The sequence below is a fragment of the Armigeres subalbatus genome, unplaced genomic scaffold, assembly GCF_024139115.2.
Source record: "Armigeres subalbatus isolate Guangzhou_Male unplaced genomic scaffold, GZ_Asu_2 Contig948, whole genome shotgun sequence".
In the NCBI taxonomy this organism is placed as follows: Eukaryota; Metazoa; Arthropoda; class Insecta; order Diptera; family Culicidae; genus Armigeres; species Armigeres subalbatus.
Window position 1 is genome coordinate 21,085 of NW_026943753.1, and position 27,503 is coordinate 48,587.

The 27,503-nt window shown below is 35.1% G+C and overlaps 1 protein-coding gene across 1 annotated transcript in view; it reads left to right on the plus strand.

Annotated features, from left to right (window-relative positions):
* The first annotated feature begins 739 nt into the window (after nt 1-739).
* Nucleotides 740-27,503, plus strand: part of LOC134204903 (four and a half LIM domains protein 2-like) — an 84,155-nt gene continuing 57,391 nt past the window's right edge. Inside the window, exons 1-3 of the mRNA XM_062679697.1 lie at nt 740-1,166; nt 16,635-16,824; nt 16,884-17,058. Of these exons, the coding sequence (XP_062535681.1) occupies nt 991-1,166; nt 16,635-16,824; nt 16,884-17,058 (541 nt within the window). The 5' untranslated portion in view covers nt 740-990. The remainder of the gene's footprint in view (nt 1,167-16,634; nt 16,825-16,883; nt 17,059-27,503) is intronic.

Consider the following 27,503-nt stretch of genomic DNA (forward strand, 5'->3'; position numbering starts at 1 on the left):
GTTTCCCCCTCATCACCGCGATCCAGTAGAACATAAATTGCAACTTTAAATTGCGACATTTTTTCTTTTAGAAATATTTTTTTTGCAAATGCAAATTGTATACATACCATGAACTACATACCATGAACTACTACCATGAACTATGTTTAAAATTTCAGAAAGGAATAACCTAAAAAAATATGTCGATCGTTAGAAAATATTTGTAAATTTGCATTATCAATGAAGAAAACAAATCCGAACTGAAATTGAATTGGAGTATGGTTCTACATTCAGCGCCACTAGAATTCGAAACTTTAGTATGGTTTGCTTTATGTTGTTCTTTTCGTTACTCTATTGGCTCAACGTGCACGAATTCTAATGCAAGCACACTTGTTTCTACACATTACATGTGCAAGCAGTTGACCGACCGGCCGTGTCATGAAGCCCGGCAATTGCGGGTCATCCACTTCTCCCATCATCACCGAGCTGCGTCATCGAAAAATTTTCAACGATGACGTCGTTTCTTTGGTCGGAACCGTTTCCCAATGTGGGTGTGGGTATTTGCCGCAATTTCGAGAAATCGTTTAACGGAATCGACGTCGTCGACGCAGACGACCCCAACAAAATTTTCATACTGAGAGTGGAAACTCTCTGGAGTTGCCACTTGAACTAACGGCTCAGCTAAATGCGACGCGAGTGGTAACGGCGCGCGGGAAAAAAATACAATATTCGACAAGAGATCGAGATCAAATTCAAACTTCGAGGCGCTACAGTTCGCTGCTGGCTTAGCTCAAATATACTTACTAATAATTCTCAGCATCGCGGATCCGCCGGACGCCGGGATACACCTTTCCTTAAGCTTCCTCTCTGTGCTAACTCAAATCGCGTGTGATAGGATATATCGTGAGGAACTGTGCTGAAGTTGTGATTGCTCAAAAATTAGAAGAAAAAAAGTGTTTTATCCTTAGTTCGCGCTTAATCGAAACCAAAAAAAATACCCTTTAGTTAACAATGGCCGATGTCGATGTGATGCGTACCCAGACCATCGAGGTCAAGAAAACGCGCAAAGTGAAGAAGACGACCACCAAGCGCCGGGAGTCGTCCGATCAGACCGGAGAGGTCATGATCACCGAGCTGGAGCAGACCGACTACCAGACGCAGAACCAGAACGCCATCGAGGACAAGGGGTAACGGTGGCCTTCGATTGCGACGGTTGTCGTCTGGCAGAGGGGGATGGTGAAGAACGGGATCGCCTCGGGCAGGACCGAAAAGGATGGCTCAAATAATTGATCGAAGTGTTGGTGTGAAGAATTTATTAATTCGATCTTTTGCGATCGATCTTTGGTTCGAGTGAAGGTTTCGTTACCTCCTTTCGATGTTAGTTGTAGTTGCTCGCAAGGCAAAAGGTCTTTTGCGTTACCATTTACAGGATAAGAGGATTACTATGATACGTGATCAATGCGTTCGACCGTGGGCATCATCAGAAGGATGAAATAGTTGTTTATTACATAGCTAAAGAAAAAATCAATAACATCAGTAAAGGTTCAATCCATACCGCACACTGTGACATCACGTATGTTGGCCTATGATGGAGAGATTGGTCCAGCCAGACAACTGAATGAGTTGTGATCAATATGAATCGAGTTGTTGGGCCGCGGTTCAGCTACAGACGTTCGAGAGCAGCAGCATCATTCGTCTGCTGATCTCATCTGCTTCCGAGGGTTAAGCGCTTCATTTATTTTGACGGACGGCACTGCCTGCTCATTTGGAACGGTGCAGTTGATGCGCGGTTTCTGGGAGACTCTAAAAATAGACTCGTTAGGCTAATATGCGTCGTGTATGCAAATATACATAACTGCTGAAAAGTATGCAGTTATGGGAAAAATTGGAATGTACACAGTAAAAAAATATCTATTAAAGTGATCAAATAATACAATAAAATCTGACGATTGAAAGATTTGATGTTTGGCTTTTGATGATGGCTTTCTTAGTCTAATTTAGCCAGAACGATTAGTTTTGTTTTGCCCGACGTTTCGGCCTGTATAATTGACCTTTTTCAAGGGTGAAACTGAAAAGGCCAAATACACGAGCCGAAACGTCGGGGAAATCAAAGCTAATCGTTTTGACTAAATTAGACGGAGAAAGCCATAAAATATAGCGTGATCCAATAATGTTTCAAATACCGTCGTCGGGGGTGATGATGGTCACCGTTTCCACTACATATAATGCTTGTAGAATGGATTTTATGTATCTGAGGACAAGAAATCTGAGATCTTTTTGAACGATTTTGTTATCCGACCTCCAGACTGTCGGCGAGGGCGCTGACCCATGCTCACCCCGACCCATTGTCACTCCCGACTACGGTATTTTAAATCGGTATGAGCTATTGCTGAAACAGGTCGAAGACAATATATCTAGACCAACATTTGAAAAGGGCGTAACAGCCAAAATGTATTCTTTCTGATTCTTCGTCTACATGTATACACTCCCGGCCAAAAGTTTGGGTTCACCCTCGAAAAATATAGGCAAAAATTTTTGGCCGTATTTACGCCATCTTACATCTGATTTTGGGTATTGTTAGCTCAATACAAAGAATATGAGTAGATCTTGCATCGTAGGTTATTTAAAGTAACAATTTGCATGTTGTATGTGCTAAAATATTACATTAAAATACACAATTTTCTGAAATTTATGTGGTAAAATAAGTTGATTTTTCTCATAATTGAGCCCACAACATTTCGAAATAAAAAGTGGAACGGAACCCAATTTTAATCATCTTTGAGATGCATTGATGAAATTTCTGCGAAAAAATCTTGTTTTATTTTTAAAAATCAAAATGTTTACTCAAGTGCATGGTATACATCGGCCAAAAGTTTGGGTAGGTGTTATGATTAAAATTGGGTTCCGCTCCACTTTTTATTTCGAAATTTTGTGGGCTCAATTTTGAGAAAAATCAACATATTTTTACCACATAAATTTTAGAAAAATGTGTATTTTAATGTAATATTTTAGCACATAAAAAATTAAAATTGTTACTTTAAATAACCTACGATGCAAGATCTACTAACAATACCCGAAATAGGATGTAAGATGGCGAAAATACGGCCAAAAACTTTTGCCTATATTTTTCGAGGGTGAACCCAAACTTTTGGCCGGGAGTGTAGCTATGTATGTAGACGAAGAATCAGAAGGAATAAATTTTGACTGTTACGCCGTTTCCAAATGTTGGTCTAGATATAATCCTATAAATGTACTGAAGTTAGTCCATGATCTGCATGAAACATCCATCCTTTGATTTTTTTTCAAGGGTTTATTATTCGTCACTTTTAACGTGTCTCTCACGCCCAGATTCAATATTTACTACAGCAATATTCTGTAAGACAATATAATAGGAACATCAAAGATCATCAAACCACATGAATTGACATCTTACTTCTGAAAACATTTTTTTTATTATATTAATGCCAATGACATTTTAAGCGCAGAACCATCCAATTTCAGTACCAATGATCAGTGTTGCAAAATGTCGTTGACGCCTTAGATTACTTATTAACCGCAATGTCCTATAAGACAAAATTATAGGAACTTTCAGGCGCTACAAGTTTGTCATATTTCATCAAATGATATCCAGCTTTTGAAAAAAAAAAGTTCTCAAAAAAACTAAACAATTAATATCCAATGGTATTTTTAAACACTGCCACACGCAAAAAAAAAAGCGTTCCCGAATTCGTGAACCAGCAAAAATACACCGTGATTTAACTCATGGAATCGGGAACACCAGTCATGTTTTCCAGAACGTTCCAGTAAACGTGACTGTATTCTCGAATCCGTGACTGTTGTTCCCGAAAAATACACCATGAACTCGTTAGTTCACGAATTCATGAACGCTTTTTTTTGTGTGCAAAGAGATACAATAATCTAGATTTAAAGTTTATATCGAATTTGTCGCTTAGATTTTCAAAGCACCTAAATAGTTTTCATGAAATAATTTGAATATTGCCATCAACAGTCCAATATGAAATGTTTTGATTTCAGTACTCAAATTAATTCATGAAAAAAATTTTACTTACCCGAGATGAGCCAGCTGTAAGTCTCGTTAATAAAAACATAAAAATGTTACTTAGGTCATTTCGAAAAGTTAAGCGGTTAACTTCTGTGGATCTTGAATCCGATCCAGAAATTTATTTCGGATCAGATTAACTTTTTTTAGATCAGATTAACACACACACTAAGTTTTTGTTATCAAAGTCGGCAGAATTGGGCACCACTGTAGCTCCGCTTTTAAAACTTCGACAGAAAATTTCGTTCATAACTAATTTCCAGCAAAATGTTTTTTGTATCTTAGCAACCGAAACGCTGCTTTTACTTGTCATGTTTGCTGAAAGAGGTGCCCACCTCGGGAAAATATTTAAAAAATGCTAAGATCTCGGCGAAAAAAGTTAAGGGTAAAACAGGGTAAAACGTCCTATCGTTGTGGTATGTTCTAATATTGCGGTAGTGTTAAAATTCTGGATATAAGATAATCAAAAACAATTGTGGATCCGCTAAAACTTTTCCAATCAACCACGAGAACACCTTTTGTTTGACAAAATTCCCTTCAAAATGATGAAAATGCAACAGTTTTCCTTTTTTTTAAATGAGTATGTTGAGCCTATTATTGCGGTAGTGCAAAGGTCCTATTATTGTGGTATCACCCTCCATTAGCTAATACAGGCAATACAGCAACAATAGGACTGATCTTCAAAAACTATCACATTGTGATAAAAACAAAACAACATATATTTAGCACAATTGACGTAATATTTACGGAACTAGAATTAATGAGCATCCTATTCGAAATAGTAGTCAGTTAATTTTTAAAGAATTTTCAAAATCAATTTTGTTTTGACACGGTGCTTAACCCCTCCACGATAGGTCGTTTTACCCTATTAGATTCCTAAAGGTCCTCCAAAAGTTGATCTGCAAAATTATTTAAAATGCCCTCAAGGAACCTCAGAATAAATGTATCCAGATCTTAAGTTCGTAAAAGTTTAACTATCAAATTCTTGAAAAAATTCTATCCAACACAGACATTACAAACATTCAACTAAAAATTTCGTTAAAAAAAAATCTTTAAAATGCTCTATGATATGCAAATTTTCCTAGGCAAAATATTCAAGTTTGTTTTAGATTTTTTAGAAATTCTTTCCTTTAATAAAACTTAGTAGGTTCCTTAAAAAAAATCATAGCAAGTTAAAAAATGCTTCAAAAGCCTCAGAACCTTCTACAAAACAGGAACCAGGAACTCTTGAAGAGTTCCAGCCTAACAGTCAAATCCAATAAATTTCGACATACATTTATCAGGAATACATTATTTTTGCAGAAATTAGAAGTGTCTCCAAAACTTCTACTGTAGGTGTAAGACATTTCTGGGAAGCTCACCAGACTTTAATTTAGAACTTCTTTTAATTCCTTTGGTTATCTGGTTGGGGCACTGCCAAACCGCCTCAAATGTCTTGTGTTTTTTGGTTTGCGATACTTTGCGCATAAAAGGAAGGTCAAGATTCATTCATCTTTTTATTACTGTATTTATCATGGTTATATCCCAATTACAGAATTAAGAAACATTCATTTATCTAGCGCTAAGTATCATAACAGCTTAACTTTATTGATAGATTTATCTTCGTCGGGGTTCTCTTTCTTTTAATGAAGCGATCTGCGGCAGATTGCCGAAAATTATATGGTTTGGAGTTTTTTTATTATTCTTTATTAGAGAAGTTTTCAGCCCTTACTAGTTTGATGTAATAATTGATGACTGTATCTTGCCCCAAAATTAACAATCTTTTGATTCTGTTAAGTTATTAACAAAACATGGAAACGTTGAAAAGTAATCGATGTGATACTAAGCGCGAGATATGAATGGTGACTGCTACGCCTAAATTTGTGCGAAAATTGGGTAATTTTCTTAGACGTTGTTCGAGAAGCTTCTTCAGAAATTGCTCCAAGAAACTTGGTTTTTATCCGAAGTTCCTTCAAGATTTTTCAGTAGTTGTTTCATCCCTACGCCTGTTTTTTTAAACTATATTACAAGTAGCCACAAAAATGAATCTTTTCATCGAACATCGGTAAATAAATGCCTTCAATTTTTCATAGTTTTGGTATCTATATATTTTTTACGATGCATTAGCGAAAAAATACTGAATTTCGACAGAAAATTTTACTGAGATCTAAATAGTTGGATTATAAGTGCTGAGGTCAACAAAAAATAGAAAAGTGTTCCGTTTAACATTTTTTCAAAACTGTTTTCAAACTTCACTTGCAATATTCTCCTGGATGGATTTGTCTATAAATTCTACCTACTTTTCAAAAACTTCTATTCACTAAAAGTGTTTACATAGACTGTTTGATCGATCCAATCAGAAAGCTTCCATGTCATCGATTCAGAATTTTTCTCTTTCACACAAATTTGAGATGCGTTCTGATTAAAAATTGGTCAAACAAGAATGTGTTTGAATCGGTTAAAGTTTTATTTCACATCTTTTTAAAGATCAATGAATACAAAATATTCTGCATTTCCCGAAAATATATTCAGGTCAGCTTTCTTTTACCATTATGCAAAGTGCTGCAAACCCCAGTTTGCATTGAATCGTTTATCGCTCATAGTTTTCTTTCAAATTTTATTCACGTTGATTTTTTTCAACTGCGTTAATTTCCTCATGAGTGTCAACCACCGACGTCAGAAAGACGACTCCCACACCTGTACTCTTCGTATTGCACCAAGCAACGCTTGGACTGGGACCTACGGCTTCACTTTTTGCTATTATCTTACCGACTTGGATAGAACCCATACCCACTAGAGTGAAAAGCAAACTCGCTTGGCATTCAACCATCAGCTCAATATTGTCCGAATGGGCGAAACTCTGAACTATTGGAAGGATTCTTGTCCTTGGGCATTATCTGCATGCTGTTTTTTGGTCATGATGGCAGTATGCCAAATCCGGACAAAACAGAACGGATCCTAACTATCATGAGGAGAACAAATTATGTTATTTGCAAAAAGTTATCAATATCATGTTCTATTGGTTTTTTCTTATCCACAGCATATTTTGATATTTAAATTGTATTTCGGTGTATTTTTTTGATATTGTTGTCTGTTCTTTTATCTCTTACATCAATCAAGTCCATTTCATGTTTTGTTATGTAGGCTTCAGCCTGAGATAGGGCCCTTCTCCAAAACTATTTGCGGCATATCGGGCGGAAAAGTTACAACGCTTAAAACAATTTGCCACTTTGACTCTCTTTGAATACTTTTTTTATCGCTTTGTTGACAGTTATTGATAAGCCACATGAAACAGCATCGTCATCTTAATGCACGATTAATTCGAGCAAATGAATTTAAATTAAAAGCATCTATCCAAACTAATTGAAGTTGTAATTTGCTGGTTGGTTGGGTTACATTTTAACTCAACTAACATATTCTGCTTTTTGGTTGGCTCAATTCTCATTTAAGTTTTTCAAATTATCATCAGTGTAGACATATTAGTGCATTTTAGTTGGGCCGTGTCTCAACCGTGGTGTTCAGATGTTCGGCAAAGACTCACCGAAGCGATAGCTCCTGGACCTTGATATTCCGCATTTTCCGTGGATAGTCCCGAGTATGTAATCCGGAGAAATTTGTTTAAAAAAAAATATTTAAAGGAGATTTGATTGTGTGCAGCATTCCCAGACTTGCATACCATAACTGGAAGGATAACCTGTTTATAGGCAGCAAGCTTGATCTTGCGGAACGGGGTCAATTTTAAGCTGATACGTGGATACATCAGTATCAGTAAAAGTATTTAAAGAATACAAAATTTCGGTAAAACATTGCACTTGGTTACAGTTTTTTTGACCCAATGCACAATGGGAAAAAAATTTTCACAACGCGAATAAATTCAATATCTCGCTTCGGAATCGGCGGAAATTTTGACACAAATCCTAAAACGAAGTTGCAAGACCTCGTTTTACTCCAATGCCTCAATATTGGTTATGTAATTCGTCAAGTTCGGAGTAAGAAAAATCGACAAAACAAAACACATTTCACTTCAATTTTGCCAAAAACCGTGTTATGTAAGCTCTGTCTACTGCACGATGTTAGGAATTGAGATCTTGCTGATTCTACCCAACGTTATCATATTTCTGAAATTGCTTACTAATAACCTCATATTACTAGTCTCATCTAGAAGTTTCCAGGGAGTTATTTTTGTCCCCGGCACGACTAAAGAAGCTAAAATATTGCGAGGTCTTGCAGCTTCGTGCAGTGAACTTAACCACCCCTGCGGCGATTCTCCAGAAAGTTCTACGATTTGTGTCAAAATTTCAGCGCAATCTGCCGATACCGAACCGAGATATTGAATTTATTCGCGTTGTGGACATTTTTTTCCCATTGTGCACTGTCTGAAAATCAGCTTGCTGTCTTATGCTAGGCCGAGGAAATCAGCCACATTTGGCCCCATTCAATTGGTGTGCCGTTTATGACGATTTTACAATCCGCAACCGGTTCAAGTCTACAGGATCGGGAGTGGGAAAAGAGGAAGAGCTGATCAGTCTACCTTTGTCATGTCGGAGGCGAACAGATTAAGCAGCTTGGGCCGGAAAATACTGCCTTAGGAGGCACTTTGAAGACGCCACCCCCAGCAGAACACAGCCATATAGGATTTTCTGTGCCTCATATTTGGTCGCATCAAATCAAGTCACATAGTGGTTGCTACAACCAAATCAGACAGAACTGTGCTACCTAAAGGGCGTGCGCATCATAAGTATATTCGCTGATAGAGACGGGGAATGTCCTCACCGACAGATAATTGTGGATAATTTTCACCAGGTAGTTTGGAAGATTGTACCTTCATAGCTTATACATACCCTTGTGTCAGACGTTGTCGAAGGCTTTTTGGACATCCAGAAAGGCCATGGAAGATGTTTCAGATACAGAATTGTTTCCATTGGCGGAGCCAGAGGTTGGGTACCACTCGTTGCATACACGCTATTTTTCCCAAATTCAGCAATCTTGTACCAAGTGGTGCCCCATCAAATATCAATGGTTAGCGCCGTCAGTGCTTGTTTCTACTGAGGATGTTCAAGAACGGTGAAAAGACCGCGGTGAAAACTAAACTTTTCCTAAAGCAGGATGTTGCTTTTGGGAGAACTAGGATTCTTTCTGGGTTTCTTGATCTAGTTGAAAATTCCAGCGAAATTATCAAAACGCTGTACACTCATGTTATCCAGTTCCAAGTGAGGTGTGTGTGAGATTATTTGTATGGTCACTGTCAACAGTTTCATGTGGACTTTTCTGTACTACTCTGTTTTTGGAGGGGGAGAACGTCGTTGAGCCCCCAGCCCCAAGATTTTCGTAGACGGCTGTTTCCGGATGCTTTTGCGTAGCTGCCTACAAGAGTAATGTAGTGCTGATGTCAATGCTACAAACTCAATTTGGTTGTGTTAAAGCTCAAGGAAAATTAAGCGAAGAAAAAAGCTTTCTGAATGATTCACCGCTGGCGGTATGTCGTCTGTCTCTTTCGGTCCATCGTAAAAATGTGATTGTGTTAGTGTAACACCAGACAATACCACAAACACCCATTCAAGAAATACGCATTATTTAGAAAACTGATCCAAAATTGAATAGAGTCTGAGCAGCTCAAAATATATGTGGTACATTGTACTGCACAATCAATTGTACGCATAGCTTATTTTTCGCTTTCTTGTACTCCGATAGCAAACTAAAAAGTCTCGGGTCTCCAATATCCAGTTCGACAAGCTGAGCAAATGTCTGTCTGTCCGTGTGAATGTGTGTGCATACAAAAATACGAAGAACATTAAACAGCCTTCCATATAGTAAAGCCCCAAACGCAATACAACGGAACGGCGACGGAAACGGAAAATTTGACAGTTAGCCCATATATTTTCTGTCAAATTTGCCGTTTCCGTCGCCGTTCCGTTGTATTGCGTTTGGGGCTTAATCCTTAACTATTCTCCTTACAAGTTTTGTTCGACCGTGGGAAAATCCTAGTTGATCACCTTTGAAATTAATTCGTTTCATTCGAAAGTTATGAAGAAAACGGTACATCGCCCCACATTAGGAAATAAAAAGCAACAATTTCGTCGATGTCAATTATAATGTGTTTGCTTGCTTATTAAGATGGATATAGGTACAGATACCCTAAACAGTTTTTATGCTCCGTACTCTGATTGATATTCGTAATTCGAATTTCAGTTACGTAGAGTTTATGATTCCTACCTCCTTTTGTATGAACTCACTTTGAAACCTGAGAATATTCTTGAATTGTGTCTATGTATGTTGGCCCAATTCACAGTCCATAATCCCATTCGCAAAATATTTCACTTTCTACATGTTTTTACGCTCATTCAAAATCATCCGCTTCAACAGGGATTTTATACCTATGTTTGATATTTTATAACGAAATAATTATGTATGTATATTGTATATCATCATAATCACTTTATGACCCTCAATTTCGGCTGATTCACTCTCGGCACGATGCGATGTGATCAATCTTACAAACACTCGACTTGACGGATACACTGAGGGACTGCTTGGACTTGGCGGATGGTTCAGATTTCGAACACCAGAATACCTGCACAATCTTGACGGATATTTCTTTCAATACGGAGAGTTTGGTTTGTCTTGAATGACGCTTATGGACTCCGACAACTTCCCTTCTATAAGAGCTTGGCGGACTATTGGTATCAAAAATTCAATTTTTTTGAAATACTATTTTTTACAATCAACCAGGTTTCATAGTGAATTCGAATACAAAGATGTAGGCAGGAATATAGGAACACGCATTTCAACGATTCGCATAGTGCTAATTAGATATACTTGACAGGTTTTGCGTAGTCAGGCTTTATTCTATTTTTTATTTTTTTTTTGTTCGGGATGAACCACTGCGTCCATGCGACTTTTATACCTTTCATGAAATAGCGTGCACCGATACTTCAAGGCGGCTTTCTTAATCAGTTTTGTCTTCAACGAAAATGTTAGATAATACTGATTTTGACCATGTATCGGTACTGAAGTTCAAACATATTTTTGCTTTTTATGAGGTCCGAATTCGTTTTTGTATAGATATGCGGTTTCGTTGCGTTTGGTATTCATAAATCTCGTCCTCACACGAAGCTCATATCAGTCAGTGTGTTAAGTAGATGCTCCACACTTGAATTAATTCGCTTAATTTTCTAAATTTGTGGGTGCTCTGGAGTTTGAAGATTCATGTCGTCAGCTTCGAAACCAGCCGTAAATTAATCGATAAATTTGATTAATCGATTAATCGTTGCGATAATCGATTAATTTTGAATCGATTACCTCCCAACGATTAATCGATTCATTAATCGACAAGAATCGGGAGTAATCGATTAGTTACTAATCGATTACTCGGGATTTTACGACAGCTATAAGATGTCGATTACTTCGATTAATCGAGTTATCGTTGTGATAATCGATTAATTTTGAATCGATTACCTTCCAACGATGAATCGATTCAATAATCGTCAAGAATCGAGAGTAATCGATTAGTTACTAATCGATTAATTGAGATTTTACGACATCTCTATCTACAAGGTGGAATGGGTGGGTCATCTAAAAGCAAATCATAGTTGTCTCATACCATTCCAAGCAGGCTTACATTCCAAACTCATGTGCTTTCAGTACATTCAAAGTTAATTGCCCATATGCCGGGTATTAAGCCACCCGGAGTGGAAATTAATTACTATGTCTGAAACTTGATTATGCATATGTACAACATGTGATAGATTTAGTTCGGAAAAGGTATTGGAGGGTAACCGCCCCTTCGGTGGGGTTTGATCCCATGACCCCAGTTCGCATGACAGGTGCTTTCCCTACTAAGCTACGAAGGACCTCCGTCGTCTAAGCTGCGGTGGACGACGGGATAAAATGGCAATCCCGCGGTAGTTTTTGAGGTCTGACATGATATCACTTTCAATCTTGTTGATATGCTCTGCATGTGCTCTATTTATCTCAGAATTTAACTGATCACATATTGAGAAATAATAAGCTAGATTTGCGTCTTTCCTGTTGCGTTTGAAGGCTTTATGAGCCTTTTGCTTTCTGTTTTTAATATTGATTATTTGATAGTTGTACCATAGCTAATAAAAATGAATAAACGTATATATATACACCTGATTCTGTTTTTACACGTTTTTTTTTACACGGCCGTGTAAAAAAAATCCCATACAAAATTTTTGCAAAGTTGCTCTATTTTGCATGATTCGTCGAGAAATCAAAAAACTTTTTTTACACGGATTTTCAAATTTTGAACTGAAAACTTTTTTTACACGGAACGCATCCCCGTGTAAAAAAAGAATCGGGTGTATTCACTTTTACTAGCTTTTTAGGAATGGTCTGTTCAAAGATATTGTTGCAAAGATATGCTTCGAAAAAAAAACATTGGTAATTTGATCAATAGCTAATATAAGCAATGAATGTTTGCCAATCAATATTGTTCAAGTTGCTTTTCATAAGTCGACCTGAGGATTAATGAATTTATATCAACTCGATCGGATGAAATGGGTTCTATTTATTTAATATGGGTTTTTTACTATTTGAATTTCCATATGAGTTTAATAAAGTAAAAAACTACGGAACCTCTGCAATGTAAAATACTTGGAGGGAAAGTTCATAGAAATTAAATCAGATAGCATGTTATCATTCTGGATGTTGTAATCAATTCTAACTAATCTGTTGACTTGAATTGAAAAATTATCAATCTTTTCACATCTAAACTAATGTCTAAATTGCTCAAAATGTTCTACAAAGTATTCATCTCTATCTTCTATCTATATAATAAAAATGAAATGGTCTGTGTTCGTATCTGCATAACTCGAAACCAGCTGGATAGATTATCTCCATTCCTTCAGCAAATATGTCCGTTATCGTTCCCGACGGGTTTATATGATATTTTCTCATGCGAAAATTACGAGTAAGGGTGGAAAAATTATGGAAACTAAAATTAAGATATTTCGCATGGACAGCTCAGAACGCGCATTTTCGCCTACTATGCAGGACAACGTCTGCCGGGTCGACTAGTCTTCTTCTTCTTCTTCTATATATATAAAAACCAATCTATGTATGTATGTTCGCTAACTACTTCTGAACCACTTGGCCGATTTCAACCAAATTTGGTACAGACATTCTCTATCCTCAGAGGAAGTTAACAAAGGGGTGGGATGGTCATGTAGAAAAGGGGAGGGGTGGTGGGAGGGTTTTGTTCAGAAAACGAACAATTCTGTGTAACTTTCAACTCCCAGGACCGATTTCAACCAAATTTGGTACAGACATTCTCTATCCCTCAGAGGAAGTTAACAAAGGGGTGGGATGGTCATGTAGAAAAGGGGAGGGTGGTGGGAGGGTTTTGTTCAGAAAACGAACAATTCTGTGTAACTTTCAACTCCCAGGACCGATTTCAACCAAATTTGGTACAGACATTCTCTATCCTCAGAGGAAGTTAACAAAGGGGTGGGATGGTCATGTAGAAAAGGGGAGGGTGGTGGGAGGGGTTTTGTTCAGAAAACGAACAATTCTGTGTAACTTTCAACCCCAGGACCGATTTCAACCAAATTTTGTACACATATTCACTACGAGGAGGTAATCATATGGGAGGGATTTGGGAAAGGGGATGGTGTGAGAGAGGGGTATTGTTTAGAAAACGGGCAATTCAAAGTAAATCATGAACCCCTGTACCGATTTCAACCAAATTTGGTACACACATTCTACATCATAAGGAAAAAGATAACAAAGGGATGGGATGGTCATTGGAAAAAGGGAGGGTATAGGGGAGGTGTTGTCTTTGGAAAACGAGCAACTCAGTGTAACTCCCAACCCCCAGGACCGATTTCAATCAAATTTTGTACACATATTCACTATGAGGAGCCGATCGTACGGGAGGGGATTTGGGAAAGGGGGAGGGGTCTGGAGGGAGGTATTGTTCAGAAAACGGGCAATTTAGTGTAACTTCTGAACCCCTGTACCGATTTCAACCAAATTTGGTACACACACATTTTCTATCCCTAGGAGAAGATAACAAAGGGGTGAAATGGCCGTTGAGAAAAGAGGAAGGGTAAAGGGAAAGCGGTTGTCTTTAGAAAACGGGCAATTCAGTGTAACTCCTGACCCCAGGACCAATTCTAAGCAGATTAAATGATTAAATCATTCAACTCTATGATTAAAGATTATGATTAATGAATTATAATTTTTGAAAATGATGACTGATAATGATTAATGATTAAATTCATTTTGACAATAATTAACGATTATGAATAATAGATGAAAAAACCGTTGGATTATGATTAACGATTACCGATCGTGATTAAATGTTGACACACTATGTGTATGGTTAATGATTAACGATCGATATGATTAATGATTGATGATTATGAATGATCAAATTGCATAGTGATCCATAATCGAGTAACCTTTATTCCAAATTTTAAAAGGTATGATAATTATATGATAATGATTCAAGATTAATAAATAAAAGCAAGGTATGCAATGATCCAATGTTCCAGCATAACTTCTGTACCCCTTGCCCGATTTCAACCAAATTTGGAACAAACATTCTTTTTCTTAAGAAGGCGAAGATGACGGGGCTCGATGAACTAAACACTTCATCGAAATGATGGTTTGCCCGGAGAAAAGCACTGATTAAAGTGTTTCCTTCTGGATGGTAAATGTGATCATTTCTTTAAAATAGACGTTTTTCCGGAATAAGGCATCGGTGTATGTTTTTCCTTCTTTAGAAATAGACGTTTGCCCGGAATAAAAGCGATTTTGGGTTTGATCCCATTTTCAAAATCAGTCAATGTTTTCAAATGTAATCTACCTTCTTTAATCAAATGATGAAATATCAATAAGAAAACACAATTATCCTTTTGACCTATTCCAATTCCGATGGTGAAAAAAACTGCGAATTAAACTGGCAACTCCGAGCAAGGCCGGGTACATAAAGCTAGTAAGATATAAAAACAAAGGAAATGTAAATAACATGCCAATTAATTTAAGTGTATCAAGGTGAAGTTTTAAGGCAATACACTGAAATTCTCGGTCGATCCCAACAACTTTTTTTATGAATAAGCTAAAGTCTTATGTAATGAGAAAATATTTATAATTTATCTACCGGAAGCCAGATAAGTTGTACGCCTTGAAAAGAGTTTGTTAGAAAACGTGTACCGTTGTAACATAAAAATTTGCTAGTTTTAGCAAAAATGTTCGACATCATTTTGTCACGACTAACTGGTCGGGCTGCCATGGCTTCGGTATTTAATTTTGGCTTGCCAAAATAAATACAAAAAGTCTTCATGACCTCAAATATGTGTTTACATATTTCCCAGATCACTAACAAAAAACCTTCTCGCAAACTTATATAGTTATCTGATTGACCCACTCTTCCTAAAACCAATCATTATATTTCCGCTGTCATTTATTTTGATTTTTTTCTACTGCGGCCTACCTCACTACCAAAACAAAACCAAGCACGGAAATACAGCATAAACCCTGGTGGTCTGATCTGACTATGGTCGGACCACCCACACGATCATTAGTTCCACTGTATTAACACTAAGTGGGGCAGAAATTAGCTCCAATTACACGTCGCCATCGCATCATCGTCATGACTCATTCGTCACGTTTGAAGTTTTGATTGCCGTTCGTAACGAACCGAAACTGTTTTTATTAGTAGAAGGATAGAAGATAGACTATCAAGTGAGCAAGACATCTCAATTTACTACGTTCCATAGTTCTGCTCATTTTATAGTTTGTATGGTATTTTGTTTTTTATTCTAATCGTAAATCTTCTGTCTTTCAGATTCTTAGCATGTAATAAGATACTGGAATGCAATAAACATAATCAGATAAATGTTTTCTCCGAATGATCATTTTCGCTTTCATCACCCATTCATAATTTATCTCCCAACGATCTTACATTGAAACATTATCCTACATCCTTGAAAAAAAGTGAAACTAAGTACAATTATCCGGATATTGCTTCAGCTTGACAAAAGAATAGAAAAATTCTTTTGCACTCGGCTCACTCCAATGACCGAGTTTCCACACCAAAATGTCGAAGAAGTTGTGTTTATTCTGCCTTGGCTGCTTGAATGGAGGAATATCTCCTGGCAGCAGAGGTGTTACAAAATGTTCAAACGTGTCCGCTATTTTTGGAAACCAAATGTGTTCACATGTTGTTGAGTAGCTCAGATTTGTGTGGCCTAGTTGAAAAAAAAAAGGTTACCAAGTCTGAACGTGACAGGTTCGTGACAACAAATGTATGTTTTCACGTGAAATATGAACGCCATTTGCGATCATCAAGATGCATTTTCGTTGGCGGTTTGTTCGCTTTGTTAACCTTGAACTGTTTATTCGATCAAGATGAAACTTTTAATGAGTTGCATTTGGCCATTCATCATACACAAACACACCTGTTCTTCTTCTCCCCGATATGCAAGGCCACGGTTACCCCGGACTAATGCCAAGGTACATACGCTCGAATATTTTGCTAATTGTCGGAAACTTCAATCTCCAGAGGACCTTCTCGATACAATCTTTACGGATGGAACAGATCCTAATGAATGCTACCCCTTTTTCGTGTGTCATTGCAGCTTATTTTCAGTGGCGAGTACACCAAGGCCATGTCGAAGGATTGGCATTCGGGTCACTTCTGCTGTTGGCAGTGCGACGAAAGTCTCACCGGACAGCGGTACGTCCTGCGTGATGAGCACCCGTACTGTATCAAGTGCTACGAAAACGTGTTTGCCAACGTGTGCGAAGAATGCAACAAGACGATCGGCATCGACTCTAAGGTAAGATTTTGTCTCAAATGGAATTCGAATCGAGATTTTAATCGTTATCTCGTTCTCAGGACCTGTCCTACAAAGACAAGCACTGGCACGAAGCATGCTTCCTGTGCAACAAGTGCCGCATCTCGCTAGTCGACAAACAGTTTGGCTCTAAGGCCGACAAGATCTACTGCGGAAACTGCTACGATGCGCAGTTCGCTTCCAGATGTGACGGCTGTGGAGAAATCTTCCGTGCTGGTAAGTACAAAGCTTTTACAATCCATTCATTGAAACCTGCTGTGGTACATGATGTCACTGTAGTCAGAATGACGCACGGTCTGTAACAAGTGGCCACCGTTATGTAATAAGATTCCATTCAATCCACCAATCGATTTTCTTGGATCTTGAAACACAGACCACGGGCGACGACTGGTCAATCGCCGTCGTCAAAGCCGTCGCATTATCATTTTCTAGCTCCACTCATGGCGCTAGTCTCATTAAACGTCTCTCGACATTCGATAGGGGGCATCTGTTTTCCCAATCTCCAAAGAACCACTCAATTAGGCTGTACATAGCACAATGACCAGACCTCGAATCACTGCCTCTCTCGTGTCGATACTCGAGACACGAGTATTTTTTTTGTGCGTTAATTTCCGTCCTTTTGGACAACCAACCGGCGGAACCGCCCCCGCGCTTTACCACTTTCGACGCAAAGCAAAAACAACGCCACACAATTACTGCGCTGCTTACAAATCCACTTTCGAGGCCATCATCTCCACGTCAGATGGGGAGAACCTGAATATTATGGTTTGAAAACGATCGGGTTTGGCTTTGAAGTTTCGGATGGTGGTTAAAATAAATCTCAACGCTACAAGTGATCGTTATGGGGACAACTTGTAGGACTTTATTAATCCACACGATCACAGAATGACGAGTCGTGCACTTACTGAACAAAGTGATGGATGCAATTCGGCAGTACTGATGATAGAGCTGAGTCACATTCATCCAGTATTTAACCCGTTGGTATTATTTTCATATTAACACATTGTTTATGTTGGGAAGATCAAGAACAAATTTGTTTTATGTTTTGTTTGCGGAGGCCTGTTAGCTTACCAATGCAATGGCTATTGGCCAAGATTAAATATTATTGTAAAGCAGTCATTTGTTTACCTCTTTCAACACCGCCAGCGTTAAGGAATTTCACCGGATTACTCCAGGTGAAGAATTCAATTTCTAAATGATCTCATCATTGAAAAAATAAATAAATAAAAAATAACCAGACCAAAGCGTAGACCATTTGTATTCTTTGCTTGGTATTGCATCGACTTCGACTTGAAATTTGGTTTTCAAACAGTAAAGTTAGGTATATTTTTGATCTTGATTGATGATTTCGCTATGTTTTGCATATCTATCTGCCTGTTGTTGGTAAAATATTTCATTTTCATTTCAAATAAAACAAAAAACACAAACAAACATCGCCAAATCCAAAAGCTTATGAGTTCAAAGCTCACTGCTTTTATTTAACCAGGAAAAAATAAATCCTCGAATATCAATGATGTTTTATTTGCAACCCAATATGAGGTGTAGGGTTTTACCACCTAACTGTGCTGATCTTACTTGAATCCCAGCCGGACCTGCTTGAAAGTGGTCTTTTTATGTCAGTAGTTTTATTTCATAAAACAAATTGTCACATCCTGACTATAAAGTCAAAGTTTATTTGCATTACACTTTGAACCGAAATAATTCCATTGAAGTATTGAAAATCTGTGGAATACGTAAGCGCTATGGATTCACACTTTCTCCTACTTTCTGAGCATGGAAAAACATGGAGACGCATAGTGTGTTGTTGATTGATGCTTCGAAGACATTTTGCCTAACACGTAAATCGTTATAAAATTGTTTCAACTTGGTTTGTCTGTGCGAAACAAACGACGGCAGCCTTATTGATTATTTATATATATTACCGAATTTAATGAACATTTTCATACTGTTTTAATGGACATCTTCGTTTTGGCATAGCTTGATAATGAAAAACTTGTACATATTAGAATCAAACTGAAATATTCGATTGAAAATGCTTTAGCAATGATTAGAACAGTTCAATGAGAGCAAAACTAACTGTGTCGAAAAATCTAAGAAAAAAAAAACAAAGTTTGACATCAACCAAAAAAAATATTGGTTATCCTAAATCCTAGTTGCACAATAAACGGAAAATCTTTTTATACATGATTTTGGTGCATTTATTTGAATTTTACAATCTTTCCTTCAACTATATTCCTTCACATTTTGAAAATTCCTCGAAACAATGAATAATTTCTTTATTTTGTTTCCGAAAAAAATATGAACTTGTCCAAGTTATAAAACGTTCAAAAATTAAAAAAAAAAACCAAATTTATCCCCAAGTGGTGATTATGCCTTTCTCGATTCGATATGTTGGATTCGAATTGATGTTGTAAATGCTGTGCTAATTGCCTACATCTTGGCGGTTAAAATATTTGATGCAACTCTATCACGCTGCTTATAAATTACTCAATAATTGAGTAATTTTTAAGCAATTATTATGAGAGTAATGGATTGCGTCATGGCTAAATTGATTAATGACTTAAAGTGTGCATGTAAACAGCGTATTTGTTAAAAGAAAAATAGAAATATTATTCAAATCGAATAAGTTATTAGCAAACAAAAACAATAGTGTCCAACTAGGAAAGTTTCTCCGTCGAATGAAACTAGTTGCACTCGAATCGGTCAAGTCCTTCTATATGAAACGTGTTTAACAATAAAAAATTCCCGGGGCTACACACACACACACACACACACACACACACACAGTCAGACATGTGCTCAGTTTTTCGAGCTGAGTCGATTGGTATATAACACTATGGGTCTCCGAGCCTTCTATCAAAATTTGGATTTTGGAGTGAAATTATAGCCTTCTGGTACAACTTTGTTGTACGAGAAAGGCAAAAAGAATGATACTAAATACTTGTTTTAATTCTCAATTTTAAGAAGACTAAGAGAATCTAAAATTATCAAAGTGGCAGTTTTTTGTATTTTTTTTTAATTTCCGAGATATGCGGAAAACGTTGTGTGTACATTTTTTTAGTTCAAGAAAAAAAATCGGAAAGTTACAAAGGTTCAATTAATCTAGTAATAGGGGAAATTACGGCTTTGGCAGGTTTTTTTTTCTATTATTTCCAGGGGGTTTTCTATAACTAATTATGCTCACATTTGGGCTCAACATTCTTTGCATATAAAAAAATATTGAGGACAAATTTCATACAATTTGGTCAACAAAAACCCCCTGACAATAATCGAACAAAACCTGCCAAAGCTGCCATCACCCATATTTGGTAATTTCAAAAACAATTCCTTTGAAATTTACAAAAATTCTCGAATTTCGCTAGTTTTAAAAACCTAGAAATTTTGTTGGAAAATTGAGAAACTGCCATTCTTTCATATTTCCGAAATTCTGCGAACTTTCCAAGAATCAGTCGAAATGTTCCGTTCATTAAATATTTTTGTTTTTCGAAAAGCTAATACATTTGGGGATTTTGAAAGCTTTTTGTTTGATTTTACTTATTTTTGTTAACAAACTTATTTTTTTTAACAAATTGAAATATTGTAGGGGGAATAACGGCTTTGGCAGGTTTTGTTCTATTATTATTGGCAGGGGGTTTTTTATGACTGACTAGGCTCAAATTTGGCCTAAACATTCTTTGCATATCAAAGAATATTGTGGACAAATTTTATAAAATTTGGTCGATAAAAACCCTCCTGCCAATAATAGAACAAAACCTGCCAAAGCCGTCTTTCTCCCTATTCTATTTTTTTTAAATCTTCAAAAATGAAAATGTCTCAAATTTTATTTAATTGTTTTAAATATTGGGATCAATTAGAAAATTGTAAGAAATTGTTAAAATTTTCTATAAATAAAGCAATGTTGCAAAAAAAACTAATTTTGGAAACTTTTGTAGTTTTTGTTTTAATTCGAGTGGTATAAAATTTTCAAGGTAAAATTGAGATATCTTCATCTTTTTCAGTTTTTTTTTATTTTCTGTGCATTTAGTTTTTTAAAGTTTTTGAGTGGTTTGCTAGAAATTTACAAAAAAAAACATTTTTTTTTGTGCATTTTGCTTTGAAATATTATGAAAACATTTGTAGAAAAGATCGTTCTTGAAAGAAATTGTTAAACTATTCTATTCATAAAATATTCAAAATTTGTTCACGAAATTGTTAAAAAAAATTCTTTAACTTTGGCTTTTTTTATTTGGAATTTACAAGAAAAATTTAAATTGAATGTCATTAGAAATTGAATTTACTTTTTTAATGGTAACTTGAAATTCCGTTTTCTTTTTCAAACCTCAAAAGTTTCCGTAAAAAGCTCCCGAAAAATAAATTAAAATAATTAAAAATACAAAAATGAAAAATTTCAACAGTACTTTTAACATTTAAAATTCCCCAAAATTTCAAAATTGAGCAAAAATTTACAAAATTTCCAAAAAGTGTTTTTTTTTTGGGAAATGGAGAATTCAGAAACTACAATTAATTAAAATTATTTAAACTAATCATTCCAACTTTTTTAAAGTTTCTAAAATCTTTTCTAGAAATAGTTTTTTTTAATTCAAACTTTCAAAATTCCTATACTTGTAACTTTTTGTTTCGCAAATTTCCAAAATTAACAAAGTGTATGCCGAAAAATTTTGGAGACTTTGCAAAAATTAGGAGATAAAATATTAAAAATTATTTCAAGAACTTTCAAAAAAAATTAACTAAATTCAATTTAAAAAATCCTTTTTTTGCAAAAAAATCGACAATTTCACTGATTTTTTTTTCTTTATTTATGAATTGATCAGCCCTGGGCTGGCTCGCCTAGGTTACGAAAATGTCATTCAATATAAGGCTCTTTTGACATCAATAATTTTACAAAAAAAAGGTTTTAAAAATTTTGAACTTCAAAAATATTGAATGTAGAAACGTATAAAACTATTAACACTTGCTGTTTCTTAATAATGTTTGCAAAAATACCAAAATTTGAGAAAAAAAACTGCTTTGAAAACAACGAAAAATAAAAATTTACGGATATTTTAAAATTTGAATTTTGTAAATGAATGAACAAAAAAAAGTTAAAATATTTAATATTTAAGAATTTACAAGAAAAAAACCCTGATTGGTCCACCTAGCGGTGTTTATGCCTTTCTCATACATTAGATATACTAAAAAAATGAGTAAGATTTCCTTAGCGTGTGTTTTCTATAGAAATCGTATTTTGGCCATGAACGTTTGAGAAAAGTGAGTTTTATTTTCCGCACAAACATACACACACGCACACAAACACATACAGACAGACATCATATCAACTCGTCGAGCTGAGTCGATTGGTATATAACACTATGGGTCTACAGGCCTGCTGTCACACAATCGTCTTGTAAGTGAATTTGAATACAAAGGAGAATGAGTAAATCTCTCCCTTATCATGTCTGTATACACTCTCGATAGGTAGCATACCGTGAGAGACTTTTTTCGGTAGATGTTACTGAACTGATTCGGGGGGCTACAACCCATGATAAATTTCTTTGAATAAGCCCCAATTGCGGAGGGCACCGGTTCTGATGATGCATTTCATTTTGTTTTACACAGCTGTGCGGAAAAAATATGGTTCCCTACACAAAATGAGCGAGAACAAAACCCCCATCGGTTGGTGGCCGCCTATCCGAATGAGATTTTACTTGTATACAAGTGCGATAGTTTTGTTTTCATGGCTTGTTATGATTCGAAAAGGTTTTGCCTCTCTTTGATCGTTGTTCGTTATCTATCGAGAGCGATTTCTGCAAACCCTGATAAAGTCTTTTCGTTGCACCTTGGCACGAGAAATATATACAAAATACAAAATCGGAAAAAAATTTAATAGTATTGAGCAAAAATTTTAAAATTTCCCGAAATTTCAAAATTGAGCAAAAATTTACCAAATGTTCAAAAAAAATGAAGGGTGTTTTTTTACAATTAATTGCAATTATTTAAAATGAACAAAACCAAATTTTCTTAAATTCCTATACTTGTAACTTTTTGTAAATACATATCCAAATTTCCAAAATGTTTCGCAAATTTCCAAAATTAACAAAGTTTATGCTGAAAAAATTTAGAGATTTTGAAAAACTAGGAAAAAAGTATTACGAATTACTTTTATTCTGAACACTTGCTGTTTCTTGAAATATTTGAAAAAGATGCCGAAAGTAAAAAAACTGTTTTTTTTTAATATGATTTTTTTAATCCAAGAAGTAAAAACTTTTTAAAAAAATACAATGTTTTAAATAAAATGTTTTTTAGATAAGAGAGAAAACTATTAAAAAGTATTTCTCAAAACGTAGATAACAGAAATTATAATAAATTTTTTGTTGGTTTCAAGAATTTGAGACAGAAGACTAAAAAACCAAAAAAATTATACTTTCTGATCAAACAAAAATGCCTTTAAGCTAAAAGAATTTAAAAGCTTAAAAACATGTTTGAAGTTGCAAAAAAAATCAAATTTTATAAATACTTTAAATTTTTATCGATGTTATCGAGTTTACGAATATGCACTCAAATTAAGGAATTCGAACAAAATAATCGAGATTACACAGAAATAAACATATTATTGAAAAATGAATCCAAAATTCCTAAAATTCTAAAATTTTAGGTCCCTTAAACAACCCTCTTTATAAAACCCTTGTCTTTATTAAGACATTAATATTAGGTTTAAAATAGTAGTTTGTGCAACTAGTTGCAAAAAGATGATTTTTTCAGCACAAGTTGTACGTTTATCCAACGAGTGCTGAAAAAATCGAGTTTTGCAACGAGTTGCACACGCTATTTTTTGCAATGACGAAAAATGGGCTTTAATATGATAAATCTGTACCAAAATTGTATAGTTTAGTTTAATCCTCACGATCATTCTTACCAACAAATCATGTTGCTGCAGAGAGCAATCAGATTTCATGTTATCGTGCCACATTGCATAGTTCGACAAGCCAAGAAGCAAAGTTAAACTTGCTTTTGAAAAATTTTGATGTCATGTTCATCAAACTATTTAGTTTATTACGAGGCGCCGAAAATACACTATTTGAGCACTTACCCAAGCTAATTCAGCAAAATGTAGTCATGTAATTACTGTTCTGATGTTGGTTTTCCATTATAGCACCCAACTGAGTGTTATAATGAATTTTATGCAACTAATTTGAGTTGCATAATGGTCACTAATGCACCCATTTCGTTGCTATTTAAAGTAGGTCGTTTTATCACTCAAACGCGAACTGCAAACCAGGTAATTATCAGGAATTGCAAAAAATTGTTTTCTCTTTGTTTTGTGAATAGCAAATTTTCCAAGTTTATTAAGGTTTAAAAAAACACAAAATTTTATAAAATTTCAAGAACTCAGATTTTGAAGCTTTAAAGAAAATACCACAAATTCCCATTCCCAATTGAAATTTGAAATTTAGAAATTGTAATTAATAAAAATAAACATTTTCTACATACAAAAATTTCGGATTTCAAAAGAAAATCTCAAAACATCGCCAACTTCATTTTTTTTTAAATAAAAATACCGATTTTTCTAAAAGAATGTATAATTTTGAAACAAAACCACATGTTTGTTCTAAACATATGCTGTTTTTGAGAAAAAATAGGATTATTTATAACAACAGTTTGTTCAAGGTTTTTATTTTTTTTAACAATTTCCGGTTCTTCATTTTTTTATTGTTTAAATTTTTAAATACATTTATGTGTAATTTAAAATTTGAAAAATAGTAAATTAGTGAATTTCATTTTTTTTTTATTAAAATATAATCGCATTTTTATAAAAATGTTCAGAAATCGAACGGATAGAAACGTTGACAATGATTAAAAAATCAACATAAAATTATCAACATTTTCATGTGACTGGAAGCCGGAAATCTAAATTTTGGAGAGATAAAGACAAATACGTATTTGTTAGATAATACAACGTGGTGGAATTAATTGGAAAACTGTAATATCCCGATTTTATCGCCCCCTGGAGAATTTTGGGATGATAAAATAGGGCATGTGACAAAATCGGAAAAAATATTTTCAATTTTTTAATTTATTTTACAAATATGAATCAGTTTATGCCTTGGAAAGGCAAAATGCGTAAACGGTACTCGTTATTTCTGATTGAAAATGCTTACAAAATCCTTCGCAGGTACTGAAAAGTTATTTATAGTAAATTCCATGCGGTAAAATTTAATTCATGAAAATCATTGTTGTTTGTGGTATTATTCACGAAAATAAAAAGAACGACTAAAATTTTCTAAATTTTTTAAGGTGACAAAATCGGGTCAAAAACGTGATACAATCGGGTCGAAAACGTGATAAAATCGGGTCGACACTGTAGTACTAAACTTGTGTTAGGATTGTTGTTGTTAGTTAGTTGTTAGAATGTTGTTGAGGTTAAACTCGTCAGAATACAATTTCAAATCTACATCAAGTGATGGTGTCTCTAAGACAGTGGCAACAAACATTGGTTAAAGAATAGATTGGTTGATTAGTTGTGAATTTGATTAAGGGTGTATCTAGTAGATTTAATCCACTAAGAAGAAGAATACAAAAAATATTTATTTGGTCTTTGGATTTCGTCTTAGCCAAAGCCTCATTCAGTCGTGCACCTAAATCTGTAGGCAGTGTTGTTCTACACTCTGTGCAAAAAAATCTTCTCTTTGATTTTACTCCATCCAAACGATTTTACAATCTCAACTAAGTAAGTGCAACTAATAGAAGGCTATTTGAATTTGTTCATGTCCATCGTTTAGATGGAGTAAAATCAAGGAGCAGATTTTTTGCACAGAGTGTAATACAACACTGCCTGTAGGTGATTCGCAAATTATGTTTGTTGTGGTACATAAGCTTTTGTGAAGGCTTGAATACATGCCCAAAGCGTCAAAACCACTTGGAATATTTCCTAGTAAATTCCTCCAGATATTCCTCCGAAAACTTTCAATAAAAAATCTTAGAAAATTACTTCATGTATTCTTCCGAAAATGTCTTACGGAATGTTAGGAATTCCTTAGGAAAATCGTTAAGGAATTCCATCGAAAGTTTCTTTAGCGATTCCTCCGGATATTTCTTAAGAAATTCATCAAAAAATTCCATTCGGAGTTTCTTCAAAAACTGATTAGCAACTCTTTATTTTTTTAAACCGATACCTCCTTCTTTATGATTTTCTTCGGCAATTATTTTATGAATTCCTTAAATAAATTTTTACGGAGATTGCATAAAGGATTTCTTAAAATTTCTCTAATGAATTTCTTCAGAACTTCTTCCAGCAATTCCTTTAAAACATTCTCCGTGAATTCTTCCAGAACTTCCTGCAGGAATTCCATCGAAAATGCCTTCATGGGTTCTTTACGAAATTCTTTCAGTAATACTTTCGGATTTTTTCAGTGTTAGTTGTTTAATTTGTTTGTTTTATTTTTTCGAAAATTCAATTAGCAACTCCACCGAAAACTATTTCATTCTCTAATTAATTTTCAATGGATTTCCTGGAAGAAATCTAAGAAGGAATCCCGAAGGCTTTTCGAAGAAACTTTTAAAGATATCCCTGGTGAAATATCCAAATGAATTCTTGGTGGATTTTTTTAGATTATTCAAGGAAATTTTTTTGATGTGCTATTAAATGAATTTTCGGAAAAGTTTTTGAAGAAATTCCTGGAGTGTTTTGTGCAGGAATTTCTGAATGTATTTCCGAAGGCATTTTTAAAAGAGAGCCTGAATGGATTTTCGAAAATAATTCCCGTTTGAACTACTTTAAGAAATTTTGAAGGTATTTCTAAACGACTTCCCAAAAGAACTCCTAAAGGAATTTCCAAAGGAATCCATAAAGGAATTTTTGAAGGAATTCCCGGAGAAATTCTCAAAGGAATTTATGAAGAAATTTCTAATAGAATTTCAGAGGAAATGCCTACTGGTATTTCTGAAGTAATTCCTAGATTTCTCCAGGAATTCCTTCGGATTTTTTTGTAATTCTCCAAAAAATCCTATGGAGATTCGTCCAGGAATTCCCTCGGAAATTGGCTCAAGAAGTTCTACGAAAACGAATTCCAGAAAGTCTTTTGGAAATTCTCTGAGCTATATTTTGGAATTTCTCTCAGGAATTAGTTCGGAAAAAGTTTGTTTATGAAAACCCTGGAAAAGTCGTTAAGGTATTCTCCCGAAAAATCCTTCAACAATTCATCTAAGAACTCCTTTGGAATTCCTTGCAAAGTTCTAGGACGAAATTTCCTTAAGAATTCCTGAACAAGTTCCTGGACGAATATCCGAAGAAGTCCCAAAAAATAACTCCCTTAGGAACTTCTGATAGTCTTAGATATCTCTGAAAATTCCTTTGGACATTCCGTCAAGACTTCGTTCAGAAATTCGGATATACCTTATATACCTAAAATATATATACCGTCAACTGGGGGGAAGATGATCATTTTTAAGACAAAACATGCAATAACAATGTTTGTTTACATTTTAAATCGAAACAAATATTTTCAAAACATGTACTGCTATACGTTGCAATAATCAACAACTTTAGTTTTCTGAAATGCATTCGCATTTATTAAAATAAATTAAATTATCACACATTTTTTGAGTAATCTGGTTTGGGGTGAAGTTGATCAAGACAGCTCTACTAAAATAATTATGACCTAGTAGTCAAAATACACTAGGTTACT